Raw genomic sequence first — 24,308 nt, forward strand, 5'->3', positions numbered from 1 at the left:
TCGGTTAAACCTCGGGCCATTGTGCACTCCCGTACTCCATCCATCCATCCATCCATGGCCTCTTAGGTCTTCCTCTTTTCATTCTTCCTGGAGGTATCCATTCCAAGATAACCTTTGGATATCTGGTTCCTTGCATCTGTTTTACTTGTCCATACTATGTTAAATGCTTTTCTTCAATAGTAGCAATAATATTCTGTTTTACTTCCAATTTCACTCATGTATTCATTCCGTTTTCTGTCCCTTCTGGAAGTTCTTCTGAGTATCTCCAAAAATCCATTTCTGTGGAGAGCAATTTGTTTTCCCCTTGCCTATTCAAAGTCCTGGTTTCTGCTCTATACAATAAAAAACTTTGTACAGTCATTGGAAATATGCGTTTCTTTGTTTTATTTAGAATATTTCTGCTCCATAGAACAGAATTTAGCATGCCGATAGCCTTTCAGCCATCTCCAATTCTCATATTGATCTCTGCTTGGGATGATCCATCACTTTGTAAGATTGATCCCAAATATTTGAATTTATCGACTTGTTTGATTTGAAAACCTTCAATATTTAGAATGTGCCCTGATTCTGAAGACATTTCAGTTTCAGTCTTGCTAAAATTTATTTTCCGACCTCATCTGTTATATTCCTCAAACAATTTACGACATGCACAGTCTGCATCTTCTAAGTCTTGTATTATCACCACTTGATTGTCTGCAAAAAGTAAATCGTGAATATAGCATTAGCATTAGTAAAGGCATATGATGAAAAAAAGGAAGCTTATACAGCATCAGCCAAAAAAAAAAAAAAAAACTTTCCCATTTCACCCATCCATTCACTCCAAATAGATGTTATTGATTGGCAAACCCATTTTATTGCATTTTTTTGACCAGGATCTCAGGCAGATGTCGATATAAATTTTGAAAAGTGTTGGTGACATGCAACAGCCGTTTAATAAGCCTTTTGAAGTGTGGAATTTAGGTGATAAAGCCGATCCCACTTTAATTCTGAATCTATTATTCCTGTTAATTTTCTTAATAATATTAATCAATTGTTCACTAATACTTGCCTCCTTCAATGTTTCCCATAAGAGTTTTTTGGGAACACTGTCATATGCCTTTTCAAGGTCAATGAAAATCATAAAGATTTATTTTCCTTTCGATTGACAATTATCAAAGATCTGTTGTACTGTTGAGATATGGTCTATACATGACCTCCCGGCTAAAAAATCACTTTGTTCTTCTGACACCTCGATTCAAGCTTCTAAATGGTTCCTGATCCATTTTCCAAGAATCTTTAAAAGTGCGTTCAGGAAGCATATTCCTCTGTAATTTGAACAGCTTTTACACCCTTCTTATAAATTGATGTAATATATCCAGTTGTCATTTCTTTCCATATTTCTTCTCCTCTCAGTATACTATTTAACAGTATCAAACCATTTATTAGTTTTTGTATCAAGATAGCCACTCCTCTTCCTCTGTATTTCAAAAGTTTCATATAAGCTCTTCCAGGTCCAGGTGATTTGCCATTGTTTCCCTCCTTTAGTAAGTGTTCCACTTCCCTAATAGATACTTTTACACCCAAGTCTTCCACACCGAAATCCTCCCCCATCTTGAACTCTTCCCGGTTTTCTTTTAAAAGTCCTTCATAGTACTTCATCCAGTCTTTCAAAGGTATTAATTGCAAACCAACATGTTTATTCTGTTTTCTCAAGTTTTTAAGGACCTTCCACGATTCCACCTATCACTTGAAACTAAATTTGCTATTAATAGTCGCACACTTCCTTTCCTATTCTTCATTTTTCGCTTCTACTATGAACTGATTGGCTATTTTCTTCTTTTCAACATAAACGTTCTTCTATGCATCATCTCTTTCACCCAGCCATTTTTGATTTGCAAGTTTCTTTTCCTCTACAGCATCTTTTACTTTCTCTGTAATCCAGGTTTTTGGTCCTTGGCTCTTCTTTTCACCTGGGATTTCATGAGCTATTTTTTTGCAATAAATATTAATTTCTGTAATAAATATTTTTTGCAATAAATATTTTTTATTGTAAAAAAAATAAATTATTGTTTCTTTATACAACAGGATAATCACCTCATTATTCCTGGTGGAAAAATTCCTATGTATCATTGACAAAATCCCACGAGCAGTCCTGGCAGCCTGTCTGCACTGCTCAGAGAACTTCATAAACAAAATATCACACAGTGGTATGATATTTTGGGATTACTGCTAACCCATTTACAGTTTCATTTGTCAATGTTAGACTTCAATTGCACCTCTCAGCTCATCTGCCTAATTCAGGGGCAGGCTATCCCGTGGGTGCAAGGGGTGCACTGCACCTGGGCGCTAACCTTCAAGGAGCAACTAAAAACTTGAAACTTGCATACACATATGAAGAAAATTTTAAAGGGAGTGCCAAATTGCAATTGACACCCAGACACCACATATCCTAGGAAACCCCTGGCCTAATTTTTCTAGGTCTTTCCCAGTGGCATACCCTGGTTACTGTCATTAAACAATTTGCAAACCGTTATATCATCTGAAGACTGAAATTTTAAGTTTGATATCCCTTCATCAATATGATTAATAAATATTGAAAACACCAATGAGCCTAATATTGAATCCTAGGGGAACTCCACTAATAATATTAGTCCAGGTATACACCCGTACTGGTATTGTCCTGCCAGATGGGAGATACAAGCAAGCACCAAACTACAAACGGTGACAGATAACACCCAATTTTCGAACAACAACCTTCCATTCAAAGACTGAAATCAAGAAGAGAATTTCTCACGATGACAAATGAATGCAGGCCAAATGGTATTGCTTACCATTTGGCCTGCATTGCCAAATGGAAAGCTAGAAGTGGACAAGCCCAAGATTGGATAACCCCACAAGAAAAATTATTCAGTCAAGGTTTGTGGTCATCTAGGCACTTCAGATCCCAAATTGATGATCATGATATCTTCTCAAACAGAGACCCCCCCCCTCTCTCTCTCTCTCTCTCTCTCTCTCTCTCTCTCTCTCTCTCTCTCTCTCTCTCTCTCTCTCTCTCACACACACACACACATGTTCATTCTCAGCCTTGCATTGTTTGGAATATGAATGAATCTTTATTTTCATAAGGTATTAGTAGACCATAAAGTGTTCATTTGCATCAATTCCAAGCCCCTTTAAAAATAGCACTAGCTCTTGTCTACCAGAATATCAGTAAATAAAAAAATTAATACTTAAATGGAAAATCTCAACAAAGGAACCATTGCCTAATGTCACTAGTTCTCTTATTTAAAAGACTATTATGCTTCCTGACTCTTCTCTCTGTTATCTGAAGACAGTACTAGCAACAGTGTAGTAGCTACAACTATAAACTTGCTTCATTACTAGTTATAGAGTATCCAAACACTACAATGTACTAAGCTGTATACAGTAGCAGAAAAAACATGTGTGCAAAAACTATCCAGAAACAAATGCAAAGTATAATAATTGTTGTATTCATCACTATTTCTAAACAGTATAGATTATTCCGAATTATACAACATATGGATAAAGGAATACAGTTAGTTCCTGACTTTACAAGTTAATTCATTCCTAGCGCGTGCTCATAAAGTGAAAACTCATAAAGCAGGAATTTATTTCCCATAGATGCAATGTTCAAAACAGGGGTTAAATTCACAACAAAACAATAGTTTATGCATAAAATTTATCCAAAGAAATGAAAACATTTAAAATCAAGAAAATTATAATAATTAAGAAATTATTTGTCATACAAATGTTAAAGAATGTTTATTCTTCATCGTCATTGACTAAATGCACACTCGTTGATGGTTCATCACTCATTGCTTGTTTGGCACTTGTTGTTGGTTTGTTGGAAGCACAACGAGTTGTCTTCTTCTTCAGAAATGCTTCAAGAGTTGTTTGTTTCCAAGACTGTCTTGGAAACAAACAAGTCTTGGAAAAAATGTCTTTATAAATTTCATGATAGCATGCATAAGCATTTTTTAAATCTGTAGCAACTTTTCTAGTGCACTCGAAATTTCAATCTTGTGACTTGAAAATCTCAGTTGCTTTTTCTATGCATAGAAAAACTTCGTTAAACCCTTTGTGAGTGAAGGAATGAACAGGAGGTTCAGCTCTTAAATCTTCTTCCTCGGCTACTTCATATTTTGCCATTTCAAAGAGGTCTTCATTTGTGAGCTCTCCATTGTGTGCTTGAAGCAGATTAGTTGTAGAAACCTCAAGCTGCAATTTGTTAGCAATATTAACAACTGCTTCTGTTTCATTTTGTACGATCTCTGCTGGTTCTTGAAATCTTTCAAAAATTATCAATAAACTGAGGAAAAGTTTATTCTAAACATCCTTCAAATTTATCCCTCTTAATAAGCCAGATAAATTTGAAATAAGACAAAACAGCAAAAATGAAGAGCAACACAACCACTCTTTGTAATGTCATGATAATTGCTTTATGTTATGTGAGTCAATGAGATGCTCTCATCTGCCTGAACAAACGCACACATAGTAGTACTGTATTGTATAGCTATGTGCATGGTTTGAAATGCCGTATTTATGAATGTTTAGAATTTATTTATTACAATTAATGTTCATATTTTCGATTTTGTTGAAACTTGATACTTGAAAAAAAGCACTCGTAAACCTGGGAACTTGTAAAATGAAAACTTGTAAAGTGGGAAGTGCCTATATACAGATTAACGATAGCAATCAGGTAACAAATTATGTTCCTGATTCTTCAAGGTTATAAAACACTAATCAAAGTTTGTAAAGTATTTTTCTTAGGCTTATGTTTTCAGTTCATATATATATAAAAGATATTAGCATTTAGATCAATTAGAGAGGGAGATTCCACTACTGCATCCTCAGCTAAAGATAAAGCCATCTTGCTAGCATCCTACTTTTCTTCTAACTCTTATATCAGCGATTGTAGTAAATCATCTCCTATCACACCCAACACACTGCACTTGGTGCCTCCTGTGATCTTCCGAAAAAGGGTGTTAGAAGAATTCTAAACGGTCATGATAGCATATTTTCACTGTTCTCAAAACTTGTGCTTGCTTCAGTTCTTGTTGCCTTTTTACACTTTTTTATTCCACTGTTTTTTTCTTCTGCATAGAAATTTGCTCATATCCAGCCATTCCTAAAAAAGGATGACAAATCCCTCACTTCCAATTATTGTCCCTCTATTGCACTGACCTCTACCCTTTCCAAAGTAATGAAGAAATGCTTCAATGCCAACTCTTAAAATATCTCGTGACCTTCTTCTGAACAATGATCGGTAGGCATACCATCAGTGTTGATCCATTTATTGACTTATCTTACTGACCTTTGGACAAACTTGATGGTAAAATTTGGTGACACTCAAGTATCTGCTCTTGATATTTATAAGGCTTTTATTCATGTTTGGCACACAGATCTTTTAGATAGGTTGGCTATTTGTTGGAATTATGTAACCAATTTTCACTCTGAATGCTCACTGATGGTCAATTGCTCTTGTCTTCTAACTTCTTCACTGATGCTAATGTGCCCCAAAGTTTATTTCTTTCTTTCAATCTTTCCTCTTTTATGTTAATGACCGTCTTCCACTGACTATAAATCCTCTCCGTGGTTTTGCCAATAATAGTACACCAAATTCTACCATCCAGTTTAAGAAACCTTATCCTACATGAATTGTCTCCACTTCTCAAATTCCATTTTACCAATTCCATAAATGCTGATCTCCAGATAATTCTCCAACAATGCAAGGATAATGTAGTGATTTGAAGCCTTTTAAATCTCAATCCTGTCATATATCTTTCAAAAAAGAGTCTGCTGCTCCTACGTTTATCTTCTATGGCATTCAGATTTCTAGGCAAGATCACATATTATATATCTATTTTATATATCTATCTCTCTATTTCTCTCCCTCTCTTGCATAAGCACATCACAAATATTGCTTTCTCTGTATAAAAAAACTGGGTTTTCTTTTTCAGTCTCAACCTTACTTTTCTTTTAAACAATTACTCACTCTGTATAAATCCCAAATCCAATTTGGAATATTGTTCCCATATCTGGGTTGTACTCCCAAAACCTCACTCAATCTTCATGACTCCATTCAGAAGAGGCTAGTCAGGTTAATTAATGACCCATCTGTTACAAAGTCTCTCCTCCAATCCCTGTCTCATAAAAAATAAAATAAAATAGTGTACTACTCTATTATATAAATTTAAAAATTGCATTAAGAGCCAGCAAGTTAATTGATACAATTTAATTAGGGAAATCAGCTGTAATCTGATAATATGCCATTAGTGATTAGCAATGTATATCCCTGTAGGCAAACAAGATGACTACATTACTGGGCATCCACTCAAGTGTTGATACTACAAAAACATCCCATGCTTTACATGCTTTAAAAAAATCTGCAAACAAAGAAGGTTGTCCAGTTTAGTAATACATATTCCAAATGCATCAGGTAAGAGATTGATCTTTGTAGTAATATGATTTTATTATTATTATTGCTAATAAAAGTCACCTTAGCATATTATTATCATTAAGTTTATTCTTCAAGTAAAACTTTTGAAATAAGAAATTATTTAAGAAAAATTTAAAAAACAGCACACATGAATGTAATATAATAACTCAACTTTTGATTATAAATTTGTGCACTACCACTTTCAATTTCATTTTTATCTAGAACTAGAACTGTATACATCAACCTGTTCCTGTTTACAAAAGAGGTGTATAATGAGAAATTTTTGCATTTTCCCTTCAGTAAAACTCTGAAGAAAATTATAAGATAATTAAAGAATACAGGACTTACTTATTTACCTGCATTAAGCATTTTGCATCCTTTTCCTGAATTGAAAAAGTAAATAAAAAATGAAATTTATTTATTAATTTTCTTCCTTTAGTTATAATGTTCAGAGGGAGTTTATGAACTCTTCAAATGGAAATTAATTACTTGAAACATATTAATTTCTTGCACATTTATGATAACATAATAAAATAATAATAAGTAGATAATTGTGATAATTATCTGCTTTAAGCATATTATGTACATTGTGGTAATATAAGAGATAAAAAAACATGAGCAATACACAGTGTTTTCTGACTTTATCAAAACTTCAGATGATTCCTGACATTGTTCTGAGTGAAAAATGTTATGCCAACGTGGATCCACTTCTGAACAGTTGCAAAACTGGTATTTGTAATGTAGCATATGAGCTAACAAACAGATCATGCTGTGTTGTTACAGAAGTAACTGGAAGTAATTGGAAATAATGTGAATATTTAATTTTTAATTTTTTTTTTTTTTTGTTTGTACAGAAAAAGTCCAATTTCTTGCATAATTTGGCCTTACTGATACTTATAATAACTGTGAACATACCATTTGTGTTTTCCAATGAAGAATATGTGGATATTCCTCTTCTACACAGGTTTTTCAATGGTAATGCCACGGCCTCCATTGAAGAATCCCAGGTCACTGAGTGTTTGTTAATATCCACAAAATTTTGTGAGACTGTTATTTTTGTTACACTGGCTTATTCTAAAATTATAGTTCACCCTGTTTATTAGCAGATGTGATTAAAAAAAAAAATGGATACTGTGAAATCCCTACTATCTAGAATGTACATGCATGGCAAACACTTCTTTTGTTGAGAAGGCTTGCTTTTGTGTAAATGTATTTTAATAAGCAATACAGGCAGGCCTCAAAGAAGTACAGACAAGCAGGAAGGAAACCCATGGTGTCATATTGATAAATTATCGAAACTTTGCTTGCGGAGTGGGGGGGGGTCACAATCCCACTGCAAAAGGCAATTGTAAGACTACACATGGAATACTTTTTGCAAGATCTGTTTCCCCCCCCCTTTATGAATACCCCAAGCATGAGAATATTAGAACCTATAGTACTTAATACCATGCATGGGTTAAAGTTGAGAAGATGAAATAAGATACTTGTTGATGTGAGACTTGAATTTCTGTAGGTTATAATTTTCAGGAAATATGTATTCAAGGAGGTTGTTCCAGAAAACAGAAGTTGAAGAAATCAATGAGTAAGGAGAAAAGTTAGTTTGTTGGGTTTAAAGTTGGACAGTAAAGGGATACTGTCTAGTTGTGGCACACGTTCGGACTAGTTAGGAAGAGAGAGAGTAGGAATTTTAGAAGCCAATTCAGAAGAACAATGCCCATGGAAGCAGCTATAGAAAAAGCATGCAGCAGAAACAGAACATCTAAGAGACAGAGATTGCAGAGACTTTGTTAGAGATGGATCATTAATTAACCTGATTGCCCTCTTTTGAATGGAGTCTAGAAGTCTGAGAGAGGTTTTTCAGGCACCACTCCAGATGTGGAAACTATATTCCATGGTAGGATGGATTTGCAATTTGTACAGAGTGAGCAGCTGTTTGGAAGAAAAGTAACACTGAGAGTGAAAGTGAAAGTCCGGTTTTTTACATGTAGAGGAAGCAATATTTGTAATGTGCTTGTACCAAGACAGAATAGAACTCAGAGTAATCCATATTGCCCAGAAATGTGTGTCATTGAAGATAAGCAAAAGGAGCAGAAGGAACCTTTTTGCAAGATATAAGACAGGACTATGTTTTAGAAGTCTGACGTAGCCGAGTGGTCAGGAGCATGAATGCAGTAGCATGCACTCTTTGAGTGGACCAGGGTTGAAGCCCATGACTGCTAAATGCAATTAACATTTGTATCGATGATTTATTGTAAAATCCATTGACCTGGTGGTCGTGCCGATGTATAAACAAGAACATTATTTAAGTATTGAAATCAACTAAGTTATCTTTGCCCCCACTGGGTAATTAACTGGAGATCAGCATTTAGGAATTGGTAGTGGATATTGAAGAAATTGAAGTTGTTTGTGCAGAGCAAGGTTTCTTTAACTAGAAGGTGGAATGCAATGTGCTGTCATTAGCAAAACTATGGATAGGATTTTCAGTCAATGGGAGAGGGTCATTAATATACAAGAGGAAAGATTGGGAGAAAGAACTGAACCTTGGGGAACATCTCGATTAGTAGAGTAACTAGAAGATAGAGCTGTCTACCTTTTTAGAAGATAGATCGCTACTGTGCGTGATGACCTGCAGTGGCAATCAGAGAAAAACCTGGATGCTGAATTACAAAAAACAATTGGCTAACCAGATGATGAAAGCTTATTTAGTATATCTTGACATTTCAAAGGCTTTGATTGTGCCAAACACAATAAAAAGCCTTTGAAATGGCAAAAACAACTGCTTGAGTTTTGCCAAACTTTTCCATCGAATTTGTCCATAGATGGGTAACATAAGCCAATATATCACCAGTGGATCAACACTTATGGAATCCATACTGGCAATCATTGATTGAACCTGGATAGATGGGTGCAAGCCAACTGTGATATGCAACTTTTTTGTCTTGAACAGCCTTAGCACATTATTTGAAAACTAAGATTTAGAGATATAGAACAATATTTTAAGATGGAATGTGGAATAAAGGATTTCAACCCTACTAATATAATTTCTCTGACACAATCTGAACAAATGTTGACTTCAGAAGGTTTGAAACAGTAATCCAACGAAGAAAAAGAAGAAAAGAAATCTCGCAGATCATCCCATTTAGCATTCTTGTAATGCCAAACAACAAGAGGTTTGGAATAGCCAAGAGAGAATGGCTCCATTGGATAAGAGACCATCACCAAGTTGTGATCTGAAATATGTAGAGGACCACTCACTTCAACCGTGTAATTAGAAGGGTTTTTGTAAGAAAAGGATCAAGAGTGTTGGCTGTGTGGTTAGGATTGTCTGGTATTCTGGTAGGTAAATGAACGATCTGTACGATGTAATAGTAATAGAGGCACGTGATGCAAGAAAGCAAGCATATGAGCTTATGTAGTATCAGCCAAAAAAAAAAAATTCAAAACTATTCCCTCTAAATGTTTGTTCAGTTCCTCCTTGAATTTATTTAAGCTATCAACTTCCACAACGAAAGATGAAAGTTTGTTCCAGCAATTAACCACCCACTGGCTAAAGGCAAATTTCCGCACATCTATTCTACAACTGTCTTTCCTCAATTTGAATTTATGCCCCCTTAGGTTCGTAATCTGAGCAAGTGGAAGAATCCGATCAGAATTCAGCATGCTCAACCCATTCTAGGCCTTATACACCTCAATCAGATCACCTCGCAGGTGCCTAGTCTCCAGCCGCTGTGCAGAACTTAAGCCTCTCTTGGTAAGAGGATCCTTTCATTCCCCTCATCAGTTTTGTTCCTTCTCTGTACATGCTCAAGCAAATCTACATTCTTCCTAAAATGAGGCTTCCAGACCTGTACGCAGTACTCAAGGCGTGGCCTGACCATTGCCTTATACAGAAGGATAATCACCTCCTTTACCCTACTAGCAAAATTCCTGTATATCATTGACATACATATATACTCTTCCACACAACTTGCCCTACAGATAGAAATAGAAGAACTGACAAATAGGTTCCTAAATAGAGGATACCCTATTACCTCTATGAATAGTATTAAATTAGAAGCTAAAGACAAAATAATCAATAACAAACATAATGACAGGATTAATAAAAAAATATTTTATTTCAATGCCGTATGTTGAACACTGGTATAGACAAATTAACAACTTTTTTAGAGGTACAGAAATTAAAATAGTAGCAAAACTGGGCTGTAAATTATATGCAACACTAAAAATTCACATGGTGTTATTGACTTCCGAACAAACACATGACCTCATCTACCACATTTCGTGTAAGGATTGTGATTCTTCTTACATTGGATTTACCAGATGTATTTTAAACTCAAGGGTTAAGCAACACGAAGCATCAGTCCATGCTTCATGTGCAAATGCATCGGAACTAGCATTCCGTGCAATAAATGAAAACCACACATTCCTGTTTAATGAAGCCAAAATTTTAAATATTCAACATAATTATATTAAGTTATTGATTGCCGAAACTTTAGAAATGAAATTACAGAAATACTCTGTTAACATTCATTGTCCATTTCTCGTGTCTGATTCATAGTCATTCGAACACATGCGTACTAAAGACTAATCTCCTATTTATAAAATTCCAAACACACACATGTTTCGTTAGTTTCATTCCACCCTGTGAACATGACAATTGGTGAAAAGGTTTAGTCCGCTTAAGGGAGGAAATTTTAGTGGATTTTAATTCATTGTTTTATCGTACTTTTATCTCATTTTAATAGTATTTTTCGTATTTCAATTTCGTGTTTATTACAAAATGCCTTCCTTCACTAAAGGTTGCATGGGGGATTTGACTGCCCATGTGTCAATAGTGAGGAACACATTATGAGTTTTAAATTATGTAATATTGTTTTAATGTATCATTTCATGATTTATTCACATAAGGAGAATTGGTAAAGAAGAAATCCTGCTGACTGAATAAAAGGTAATTCCTTGTTTATTTCTAAAATATTAATGGAACGTAGGAAAAATTGATCATATGTAAGGTCTCGTTTAAGTTAGTAATAGAAAAGAACTATTGAGAAGAAGTTTCAAGAAGAAATTAAGAAAGAAAATGGTGAAAACAATATGGACTGTTGTATTTTATGGCGCAGAGATATGGACACTCGGAAGAGAGGAGATCAGACGGCTTTTGAGATGTGGGTGTGGAGGAGAATGGAAAGGGTGAAATGGGTGGACAGAGTGAGCAATGAGAAAAGTAGGAGAAGAGAGAATGTTAGTAAAAGAACTAAGAAGAAGACAAAAGAACTTTATATGAGAAGAGAAGGCATGCTGAGGAAAGTGATAGAGGAGAGCATGCGTGGGAAGAGAGCTGTTGGGAAAATGAGAATTGGAACGATGGATTTGATGGTAAGGGGATGAACCTGCCTGTGGGTAAGAGGATGGAGCCTGAACCTGCCTGTGGGTAAGAGGATGGAGCCTGAACCTGCCTGTGGGTAGAGAACTTCAAGAAGAAGAAGAGAGACAAAATCGGTTCAAACTGCCACCAAACAAGTGGCACTCCTAGCGGCAGTGGTAATGATTAAAATCAATTCAAATGGCCAGTACCCATGCTACAATATTAAAGCACATAAAGTGCAAATGTAATTGATGAAAATAAAATTAATAAAAAATGTGTTTCTGTTTCTATTCAAAATTGTAGTATTCAATTCAATCATCAAGGATGATAAATATACCGGTCCTGATGGGATCTATCCAATTATATTTAGGGAGGCAGCAAAGAAGGCAAGCGCCAACCGGGCTAGCCGAGTGGGTAAAGTACCTGCCCGGCAACCCAAAGGTCGCGGGTTCGATTCCCGCCTCAGGCTTGGATCAAAGTACTGCAAAAACCTTGAGAGGTGCAATATGGCCATAGAAGCCGATGCGCCAACAACTACCAAATCAAAAAAAAAAAAAAAAAAAAAGGAGGCAAGCAAACCATTAGCCATAATTGTGAGCGCATCATTGGATTCAGACGAGGTCCCTATGGACTTAAGATGTGCAAACGTATTTCCAATTCACAAAGGGAATCAAAGAGTGACATGAGTAATTACAGAGATGTTAGCTTAACTTCCATTCCAGGGAAAATAATTGAGTCACTAGTTAAAGAAGTGATGCAGGACTATCTAGACAGGAGTGCAGTTATACGTCAGTCAGAGCATGGGTTCGTGAAGCAGAGATCTTGTCTGACCAATCTGATTGGACTCTATGATGCAATAACTAAGGAATTGGATGCAAAAAAATGATTTTAATATCATATACTTGGATTTTAGGAAAGCATTTAATACCGTTGTATATAAAGTGTTATGGAAAACAGTACTATAGTGCTCCAGTTTTGTACAGATTGGACAGTGGGGGCCTTAAGGGTAGGTTACTGCTATGGATAAAGGGATGGTTATAATCTGTAATCCCAGATTAACATACTAACTGTGTGGTACTACACACAAGGTTATGGAAAATGGGAGGACCTGGGGTAATTGTGCAGTCACATATGAAGTTGTCTGAGCAGTGCAGACATGCTGCCAAGATATTTCATGGAGTTTTTATCTCAATTATATACAGGAATTTTGATGGCAGGAATAAGGAAGTGATTATCCCATTGTATAAGGCAATGGTCAGGCCACATCATGAGTATTGCATACAAGTCTGGAGGCCTCATTTTAGGTAGGATGTAGCACTGCTGGAACTGGCATACAGAAGGACAAGACTGGTGAGGGGACCAAAGGTGTGCCCTTATCAAGATAGGCTTCGGTTCTGCAAATTGCAGCAGAGAGATTATCTGATTGAGGTTTTAAAGCTCTGATTGGCAATACTGATGGAATTCTTCCTCTTGCTCTAAAGACTAGGCACCTGTGAGATGATATGATTGAGGTAGGCATTTAATGCTTTGAATGCCTTGTGCAAACTCAGTGCTGATGGTATTCTTCTTCTTGCTCAGCCTATGTACATGATGGGACATAAATTCACATGGAGGAAGTATGATTGCAGGGTAGATGTGCAGAAGTTTGCCTTCAGCCAACAGATGGTTGATTGCTATAACAAGCTTCCATTCATTGCGAGGCGCCTCCGTAGCCAGGTGGGAAGGAGCAGCAGTGCGTAGCACACGCTTCTTGATTAGACCGGGGTTCGAGCCCGTCACCACAAATATGGAGGATGCGGAAAGGTCAGGGAATGACCACCGCATATTCCCGGAGCAATATGGCCTTAGTTGCTAATGCTCCTAAAAACCAAATAACAAACAAACAAACAAACAAACCATTCATTGTGAAAGTAAATAGTTTGAATGAATTCAACGAGGAACTAGATTGATTGGTGAGGATGGACATTAAAATGGATTTTTTTTTTGGCTGATGCTGTATAAGTTTGCTTTCTTGCATCATTTGCTACCACTAATACTAATACTAACTTCAGCAGAATGATCTACTGTTATATCATTCATCATTCATATATAGCTAATCAGTGTGGTTCAAACAAGTAAAGAATTCTTTGCCACCTTTCTTTTCATTCAACTATTTTGTACCTGCTATAGGTTTCTGTATCTCCTGAGAATGTATAAACATTGTTTGCATTTTTTTTTTTCTCTGCCACTAGTCTCATCAGGTCCTTTGACATCCATTTTAGTTCAAAACCTTGAACATTATCTCTTCTCACATAGTACTGTCTGCAACAATACCCCGTTTTTCATACCATCTAAGAGGCATGGTTTCAGACAGTACCCTCTTAGTTGGTATAAAAAGCCTTATAGCTTCCACCATTACTTCCATGAATGTTTCCCATTTAGAATTTGCTGTTAGTAACATCATCAGTTAGTTCCACTGAATAGATTTTTAAAAACTGTCTCAAAACATTGTAGTCACATTTACAAAATCAAAAGGCCTTCCCTTTGCCCTTGACAGTGGCTACTTTTTAAAATAAATCCCACATTGATACATTATGATCACTGCTCCTAGTGGTTCTTTTATGTACAGATTCTTAATGTATGAAGGGTTGCTGCTGATAATCAGATCAAGAGTATTTCTTTCTCTTTTTACTGCTCTAACATGCTGGTGTAGAAAACAGTCATCCAGTAAATTCATAAAATCCTGCTACTGTGTGAGTGACAAACACAAATTCCAGTCGATATCAGGAAAGTTAAAATCCCTCATTATTAAGACATTCTGATGTAGATTATATAACTAATTACATAATAGATAAGTTGTCAGTGTAGCATTGAGTCAGAATGATGCAACATAAACATTGGTAAAACAGAAATGAGAGCAGGCACAAATCACCATGATGAGCATAGTAAACACTGTACCCACAAATAGAGTGGCCCAGCAAATTGAATTAAGTTATGAATAGGGATTATAATTTTTAAGATATCTGTTAGAAATCATGGGTTATTCACTCAAGGACATAGCCGCCAACTTTTGAAAAGCTGGATATCATGTAAGTGTATGAGGAAAACAGGCACAAATGGAGAAGCTTGAAAAGGTAAAAAACAGTGCTTTGCAAAGCAACAAGAAGTTTTTGAATGTTCACACTGCACTAGAAATTATAATTTTTTTTTTTTTTTTTTTTTTTTATGAAAACCCCAAACACGAGAGGTATTATAACCTATAGTACTTAGTACCATGCTTGGGTTGGAGGTTGAGAAGACGAAAGAAGATATTTGTTGACATTAGACTTGAACTTCTATAGACAGTAATTTTCAGGAAATACGTATGAAGGAAGGTTGTTCCAGAAAACAGCAATTGAATGAATAAACAAGAAAGATGAAAAGTTGGTTCTGTGAGTATGAAGTTGGACAGTAAATGGATATTGCTGGTGGTGGCATGTGTTTGGACTGTTTTGAAAGAGAGAGTGGGAATTAAAAAAAGGCAATTTCAAAGAACAGTGCCCATGGAAGTACCTGTAGAAAAGGCATGTAGCAGAAACAATACGTCTGTGAGACAGCGAGTGGAGAGAGACTGTTAGAGAGGAGTCATTAATTAACCTAACTGCCATCTTCTGAATGGGATCTAGAAGCCTGAGAGAGGTTTTGGGGACACCGCCCCAGATGTGGGAACAATATTCCATGGCAGGGTGGATTTGCGATTTGTACAGAGTGAACAGCTGTTTGGAAGAAAAGTAACGCTGAGAACGAAAAAGAGAAAACCAAGTTTTTTAGATGCAGAGGAAGCAATATCTGTAATGTGCTTGAGCCAAGAGAGATTAGAAGTCAGGGTAATCCCCAAAAGAGATATATCTTTTTGCCTAGAAACTGGAGTGTCATCAAAGATAAGCATAGGAGAAGAAGAATCCTTTTTGCGAGATATAAGACAAGACTGAGTTTTAGAAGGATTCAAATCAACTAAGCTGTCTTTGCCCCACTGGAGAATTACCTAGAGATGGGCATTTAAGGAATTGGTAGCGGATATTCGAGAAGTTGAAGTTGATTTAGCAGGGCAAGGTTTCTCAAAATGGAAAGTGGAAGGCAATGTGCTATCATCGGCAAAACTATAGATAGAATTTCAAGTCAATGGAAGAAGGTCATTAATATACAAGAGGAAAATAGGTGTGGAAAGAACTGAACCTTGGGGGACACCAGCATTAGTGGAAAAGTTGGAAGACATAGAGCCATCTACCATCACCCTCAGTGAGCGATCAGAGAGAAAACTGGATAATCAATTGCAAATGGAAGCTTGTTTAGGAGACCTTTTTGCCAAACATGATCGAAAGCCTTTGAGATGTCAAGAGCAACTGCTTGTGTTTCACCAAACTTTTCCATTTAATTAGTCCATAAATGGGTAACATAAGCCAGAATATCACCAGTGGACCGATGCTGACGGAATCCATACTGGCGATCATTGATCAGACGGAAGGTTTCTAGGTAGTTTAAGAGTTGGCAGTTAATTGATTTCTCCATTACTTTAGAAAGAGTAGAAGTAATTGCAATGGGACGATAATTGGATGGGAGGGATTTGTCACCCTTTTTAGGAACTGGCTGGATATGAGCAAATTTCCAAGCAGAAGGAAAAACACATCTGGTATAAGAAAGTGAAAAAAAGCAGCAAAGAACATGAGTAAGTTCAGGACCACAGGTTTTGAGAACAAGTGGAGAAATACCATCAGGACCTGGAGCTTTCTTAGCATCAAGATTCATCAAAATCCTTCTGACATCCTTTTGACGGAAGACCACAGGAAGCATTGAATGGAGCAAGTTGGGAATGGTGGGAAGTGTTTTACCAGGATCATTGATACAGGAGATGGAAGAAAAATGGATGCTAGCAGGTCAGTTTTATCCTTGGCTGAAGTGACAACAGAACCACCTGGTTTTGACAGAGGTTGGAGCAGAGAAGGGCAAAAGTTGCGGCCAATAGCTTTGGCAAGAGACCAGAATGCTCAGCTACCATTAGGGCAACAAGCAAGTTTTCTACTCTTAGCCTGTTCAAAATCTAGTTTGGACTGATTAATAACTGCTTTACAATTGTTGCAAGTTTTGGTGTAGGCAGAAAATGGAACTGAAGAATTGAAAACAAGCCAATTATGATATGCAGCATTCTTCTCTTGAACAGCCGTAGCACATTTATTGGAAAACCAAGGTTTAGATAAAGGACGAGATTTTAAAGTAGAGTGTCGGATAAAGGATTCCATTCCCACAAGAATAATTTCACTGACACAATCTGAGCAAACATTGACATCAGAAATTTTGAAACAGTAATCCGACCAAGGAAAAGAAGAAAAGAAATCTCGCAGGTCATCCCATTTTGCATTCTTGTAATACCAAACAATACAAGGTTAGGAATAGCCATGAGATAAAGGCTCCATTGGAGAAGAGGCAAGCACCAAGTTGTGATCTGAGGTGTCTAAAGGATCACTCACTTCAACCATGTGCTTAGAACGGTTGTTTGTGAGAAAAAGATCAAGCGTGTTGGCTGCATGGTTAGGATTATCTGGTATTCTTGTAGGTAAATGAACAATCTATGCAAGGTCGTTAGTAATTGCAAAAGCCTCAGCGTCTTGACCAGCTGGGTCAGTGTGACTAGAAAACCGAAGTCAGCTGGAGTTGTGAACATGAAAATCAGCAAGGAAAATTACCTCACTGTTAGGAAAGTTGGGCTGGAGAAAGTCAAGTTGCAAAGAGATGAAGTCAAAGAGCTCCAAGTGAGTAGTGGAGTTGGGAGAACGGTATAGACAGCAGATGAATTTGACACAATGAGGTAGAGGGATTTTAAGCCAGAGAAGATCAAAACGAGGAGATTCAAAATTACCAAGTCTCTGACAGGGAATATCGGAATGGACATATGCACAAGTACTACCTTTGAGGCAAAAGGAATCATACAGCGAATAATTCTGGCAACTGAGATGAGCAGTGGTCGAATCAACCGATAACTGAGATTCTGTAAGAAAAAGTACATGGGATTTGGCAGACTGCAAGTGGAAATGGACATTGTTGAGATTAGAATTGAGACCATGTATATTTGTGAAATGAACTTTTACCAACTTAGTTGGTAAAAGTTTAGGTTACCAACTACATTAGTTGTTCATTGTGGTCTAGTATTTTTTTTTTGGCATAAAATACTAAAAATGAAAGTACATATTGAGATAAAAAATTTTTTTTTTACTTTCTTTATTATAGAACACTAACTTATTATTACTGAACATGAAGAATGGTGCATTTAGTATTAAATGTGTCAAATTTGTAGAAGTTACAAAAATGCAAAACTAAAATAACTATTTACTTACTTAGTGACAGCTTCAATATAAAAATTTGCTATTGTGATTTGGTGATTCTAGTATTGAATGCTGCAATTTACGTTTTCACCTCCTGATGTTTGAAAAATAGTTTTGAAAAAAAAAAAGCATCGATAAAAGCATTAAAACATATTAATTAAGAAGTAATTAAGAATTCGTGAATTTTGGAACTCTTTAACAAAAGCAAATACACATGCGGAAATAAAACATGCATCAGACTCATTTTCGAACATCCCTGTAAAAAATACCAAAACAACTGGGAATACGAGTTCACACAGCCTTTTTTTTTTTTTTTTTTTTGTTTCATACGAAGGGTGCTTGAAAATGAGTTTGATGCATTTATGTTCATTGTAAAATGGTATATGGTTGTACTGAAGAAAAACCGAAATTTTTTTTATTATTATTATTTCCCCTTGCATATTTGCTTTTGTTAAAGAGCTTCAAAATTATGATTACTTAATTAGTTTTTAATTAATATGTTTTAATAAATGAATCCTTTGATTAATCAAAGAAAAATAAGCTTTTTAAAATATTTCTTGAGATTTTTAAAAATCAAGGTACATTTCGACAGTAGCCCTGTGATTAATAATAGTATTGCAATATGCAGCTCTGTGTCAAAATATAACAATGGCCTTTGCATCCAAATGGATTGGCAAATTCAGTAGTTCCTAATAGTGCTACAGGGCTTTATGCAGTAATTGAATGTATGCAGACTTTATCTTTCTAACAAAATGCACCTTTTTATTTTTGCATGTTTATATGGCATGCTGTAATTGTCAGTTACAAATTTTGTAGAATTATTACATTGTTCAGATACTGTATTTTCTTTGAAATATTTTGAATACAAATTTTGAATATATGTTTTTTTATGTTCTGTTTAAATATAAACTGTTCATTATGTTTGCCTTTCTTTTAGGCAATATATAGAATCCATTTTCACTTGAAATGTAAAGCAGCCAGTTCCAGAAAATAAGTTTCCCCCCCTTTGGTAACTGCATTTAATTAACATCCCTACAGTAATTTATGATTGTGATGAAACAATTGTGTGTTTGAAACAACTGAAGAGATCCACTTTAGCATACAACTTGTCTTTACTACTGCATAAATTATCTGAGGAAAAAAAAATGTAAAGGTTATGCGACTTCTACTTTTAAATATATTTTTGTTAACTTTAGAAATGACAATTAATGCTTTGTATGGTATCCATACAGCTTAAATACACTCGTAGTCAATTGTCAAATTTTGCCTGTATTTTTTTCGACGCCATGATGAAAATACTTTTGGGACATGAAGATTTCTTTCACTGCTTAGATTCATAGGTTAATGTAAATATGACATACACACTAAATGCAAAACATTTTTAATAATAATGTACTTTTACTGCAAAAGCATATATTCCACTTTTATATTTTTGTAGGTTGGTGGGATTTTCTTCACCTGCATTTTCTTAATAGTTGGAAAATCATTAGCTTTACCCCCACTCAGTGCAATCTCTAGAACATGTCTTACTTAAATAATTAATAGGTGTAATGATTGCTGTGACATGATTATTTTTTTTGAAAATTTTTCTATAAACAAATATGCCACAAAATCTTTGAAGCACTCAGTAGGGAAAAAATTACTCTTTTTTTCACTACTTTGCAAATGAAAATTAAATCCTGTAGTTATTTTATACTGAATGCAATCTAATTATAGTTGTAAACTTTACATGGATAAAGAGTCATCTTTTCCTACTGAATGTTTCAGCCTATATTAATGCTCCCTTTATGGCTTTTTTTAGTTATTAAGCATTAAATTGTAATTTTAATCATGCATCAAAAATTTTCTTTTGTTTTGTGTTAAGCAAAGCTTATCTGGATAATAGAAACAAGCAAAACTGCATTGCTGGAAGTCACTATGAGCTATGTATTAATTATGGGACAAAGTTTTATTACTGTACAATGTAAATTTAATGCCTCTTCATACTGTTTAAATGAGAAAAAATAAATGATATCCTGTGGAAAACGTTTGTTAATTAAATAAATGTTATCATTAAAAATATATTTATCTAAGTTTCTTCATTGCATTTATTCTTTTCTTCCACTTTCTACTTAACTTCCTTTCCATATTCTGCTGTGAGAAAGCTTTCCATCTGACAATTTAAATCAAAAAAATGTTGTGTCAAGTATTAGGCAGATCCTACATATCACTCTACACTGATGAGTTGAACATTCACAATATGCGTGTGCAGTTGTTTGTTAGAAGCAGTGGCATATCCAGGTATCATCGTAAGGGGGGCATGGCGACCATTAGTTTGAATGTTTTTTTTTTTAGATAGACCTAGGAACACTTATGTTTATAAGTAATGCACATAAATAATGTTTTATTGATTATTATCTTTATTTCAATATTAGGAAAGAATGAAAAAAAATGACAATAATATATTATATTCGACCATTTGGCAATATAATATACAGAACAAACGTTTATGAAATATATAAGAAAATTATAAAAGGAAAGAATAATAGAAGTACGTGCAGAGGCGGATTTACAGTGAAGCTAATGAAGCTTAAGCTTCAGGGCCGCTCACTTGCAAAAGGCCCCTTCAACCCTGGGAGGTGTCCTAGCAATATGTTCCCATGGTCATATGTTTTTGTAAGATTTGCAAAAGTAAGATACGGTATTTTAACTGCAATCGATTCACACCGCTATCTCTTTCTATTCCGACTTCTCCTCTGTCGCACTGTTGTGTTGGGTAGCGTTGGAGTCATGAGTGTCGGCAGGATATTTTGCAAGGTGGCGCATGTAGGAATAAATTTTTTGTTCACCAACTTTTAATACATGCAATATTTTAATTAAATCAAGTTTGGCTGATTTACATGTACAGCCGAGCCAACGTTTCGTGATCAGTGGGAGAAAGTACTTGTATTTTGAAAGAAAGAATTTGTATTGTTTTAATGTTTCAATAAATTAATGAAAATATTAAAAATTGTGTATTACTTAGAAATCCAAAGGTGCACTTGGACCATGCCGCTAGTGTTCATGGTTTGAGTGGCCACCAGCTTTAAGTAAAGTACAAAGAAATTTTACATTCTTTTTTCTTAAAGATAGCCCCAAAAATTGTATCAGTTTCAGGCCCCACAAAACCTCCACCCCTCCTAGGAAAAATGCTGTGCTTCCTTCTGCCATTGCATGTTCTGTATCCCCAATTTTCTTGAATAGCAGTACTGTCTCGTGTGGAAATTAAAGGGCTCTTCGGCTTTCTTTTGCTTCATTTATATTACGATGCCTTTCAATATCACTTAATTCAGCTGTCAGCATGCATTTACAATATTTACAAAAACATTTTAAATAATCATCGTCTAATTTGCAGGGCCACTTCTTATATTTAGCGTCTTTGAGCCATCGATCATGAAAGTGTTGACTATATTTTTTGCTCATTTTCAAAAAGGGAAAAAATCAGACACTATAGTTTAATATGAAAATTCATAAGTAAAAAAAAAAAAAAAAAAAAAATAGTTACCTACTCAAAGTAATTGAATCATCACAAATGAAAAATGGAAAGTTTTCGTAAACACTCTGTTAAACCTATTCAGAACAGTGGTTTTGCATGCAGAAACGATTTAAGTTACTGCATCTTTGTTTTGGGCAGGATACTGCAGTAATTCAAAAAGTGAACCAGTGTAAAGTGACCCTCTATATTAGGGAAGTTAGACTGCAGAAAGTCGAATTTCAAAGAAAGGAAGTTGAGTTCTGAGTGATTGGTGGAAATTCATATTATAATATTTTTCTGTAATCTGCAGATGATTCAACAACGAATTTTCAATAAAAAAAAATACATATAAATAAATAAATTGCTTACATCAGAGTAATAAAATTACAAATTGATCTGTCAAATTGTAACAAAATGCAAAGAATAGTACAAAATAATAATAAATAAAAATATATCTAGAGCAGTGGGTAACATATATTAGTATCACAAACTGTACAACATTTGGCGATTGCCGACGTCATGGACATTCATAATTTGTGAATGGTCCATCATGTAAAGTAATGAAAACTAGAATAATAAATTTACTTACATTTTTGGCCTTTCTATCACAGGTTAGAAAAGAATGGTTGTAATGGGTGAATTTTTTTCATGCAAATCACTTGAAAATTTAGGATCACAGAATAGTACCGTACATGATGCTTGATAAGAGATGCAGAACTTTCTTACTTTGCGAATAAAGCAAAATGAAAATATCTGATTGGCTGAATTTTTTTGTTTTTGTTTCCCCAGTTTCTCCTTCAAGTAACTTTGCAACAAATTTTCCCACTCCAGGCGAAAACAAAACAGATAAAACGGTTATAAAATGTATTAAAAGTGACAAAGTCCAGTCTTGATGGCTGTATAGAAAAAAAAAGCAATAGACAAGGTTAGAATGTTGTTGTGAAAATAGGAAAGGACCTCAAAACCATAAATTTAATGAAATTGCATGCTTTGGAGTGACATGTTGGACAGACAACTTGTGTGATTGAGAGCTGCTAATTTTGGAATGACTGAAGTAGACGTTTTAATCTTCCTTGTCATTGTTTAATTCCTTCTCTGAACACCACGAGATAAACACTAATTACACAGGGTTCCTCCCAATACATTCGTCTCATCTCCACGTCTGATCACACAACATAGACATCCACACCAGACTTCCTGAAACCGCTATGATCTCTCCTCGTATATGCTCTTCTCTCATCACCGGCCACTTTCAGAACTGAATGAACACCCAACTGGACATCTTCCACGTTGGAATGACGGCACTGAACAGATATATATCAAACTCAGACACTTCACGTTGCACTTACCCAACTTTTCAGAATGCCCTTGTTCTGCAAGCTGTCTTCCTTTCCCTGGCCTTCGGTGGGCTCCCAGACCAGGGGTGATTGCTACTTCTCCCTTCCCACCTCTTCTTTCTGCTGGAGGATGCCTTCTTTCCTCATCCTTCTCCTTTTGCCTACTTTGACTCCACCACTTCTGCTATCTACCCCACCCTCTTCCCTTTTTTTTGGTCTCCGTCCAAAAAGCTCAGGCGACCCTGGCGGAGATCAGCAAGAGTATCAGGGCAGCTTGGCTCACCTCCCAGTAGTGGTGGTGGTGGGCAACGTAGGGTTCTACTAGGGGCCTTGCGGCCAATAGCCAGAGACACAACAGAACATAACATAATACTGCATCGCCTCCGTAGCCAGGTGGGAAGGAGCAGCAGTATGTAGCACACGCTTCTTTATTAGACTGGGGTTCGAGCCCATCACCTCCAAATACGGAGGAAGCGGAAAGGTCAGGGAATAACTACCGCATATCCCGGAGCAATATGGCCTTAGTTGCTAATGCTCCTAAAAACCAAAAAACAAACAACAACAAACAATACTGCATAAACCAGACACTACTTTTTTCTGACTTAAGCAGAAGCCTGCATTCCAACACAGAGTACATACGGCACAGAGGTGGGAAACCAAGTGGAGAAATACCACAAGAACCTGCTACTTGGAGCAACAGTAACAGGTTCGAGTGGGGGGAAAGTAGCGAGTGCAGGAAAAGCATTGAGTGGCAACTGTCAATCACTGATCTGGTTTACCTACTTCAATAATTTTGGATTTAATACAAAAATGTAAAAAAAATGTTAATCTGTCAACTGATCGTTGCGAGTAACATACTTGAGTTACACAGGGCACAGAGTAGTACTCTGTGATACAGGGTATATCAGAATGTGGAATTAGGAACACAAGGACTGGACAGGAGCGCAATGGGTTAAGGCAATCTTTAGTGATGAGAGTAAAATCAGTCTCAGCAGCGATTCTGGACATCAGCTAATCTCTACCGTTTTGTTTCTGTTGTTGTGTCAGTTTTGTTTCCTTCATGATTTCTGTACCTCACGAGGTTTCTTTGGTATGCTTTTCCCATATCCAGGCCACTCCCATCAGAAGCTACAGGTGAAAACCTGACTGGTCGAGTTAACCAAAGATAAAGAAAGTGTAGTTAAATATTTGAAATGTAAAAACTTAATTAAGAAAGAATTAGTTTGTCCTAATTGTGCTAATAATTGTGTATTAGAAAAATAAATATCACTGCAATGTGGTTTTATATGGCATTGTACATTTTGTCATAACAAGCAATCTATTTTGAAAGAGTTTTTTTGAA

The 24,308-nt window shown here is 35.8% G+C and overlaps 1 protein-coding gene across 3 annotated transcripts in view; it reads left to right on the top strand.

Moving 5' to 3' along the window:
• LOC150085473 (uncharacterized) overlaps positions 1 to 19,290 on the top strand; it is a 620,530-nt gene extending 601,240 nt beyond the window's left edge. For all 3 annotated transcript variants that reach the window (XM_090374054.1, XM_090374052.1, XM_090374053.1), the window contains exons 25-26: positions 6,302 to 6,439; positions 19,074 to 19,290. In XM_090374054.1, coding sequence (XP_090230180.1) covers positions 6,302 to 6,415 — 114 coding nt within the window. In that variant the 3' untranslated portion in view covers positions 6,416 to 6,439; positions 19,074 to 19,290. The remainder of the gene's footprint in view (positions 1 to 6,301; positions 6,440 to 19,073) is intronic.
• The last annotated feature ends 5,018 nt before the right edge of the window (positions 19,291 to 24,308 follow it).

Source organism: Mastigoproctus giganteus, chromosome 5 (genome assembly GCF_048544385.1).
Source record: "Mastigoproctus giganteus isolate SK-2022 chromosome 5, ASM4854438v1, whole genome shotgun sequence".
Classification (NCBI taxonomy): domain Eukaryota; kingdom Metazoa; phylum Arthropoda; class Arachnida; order Uropygi; family Thelyphonidae; genus Mastigoproctus; species Mastigoproctus giganteus.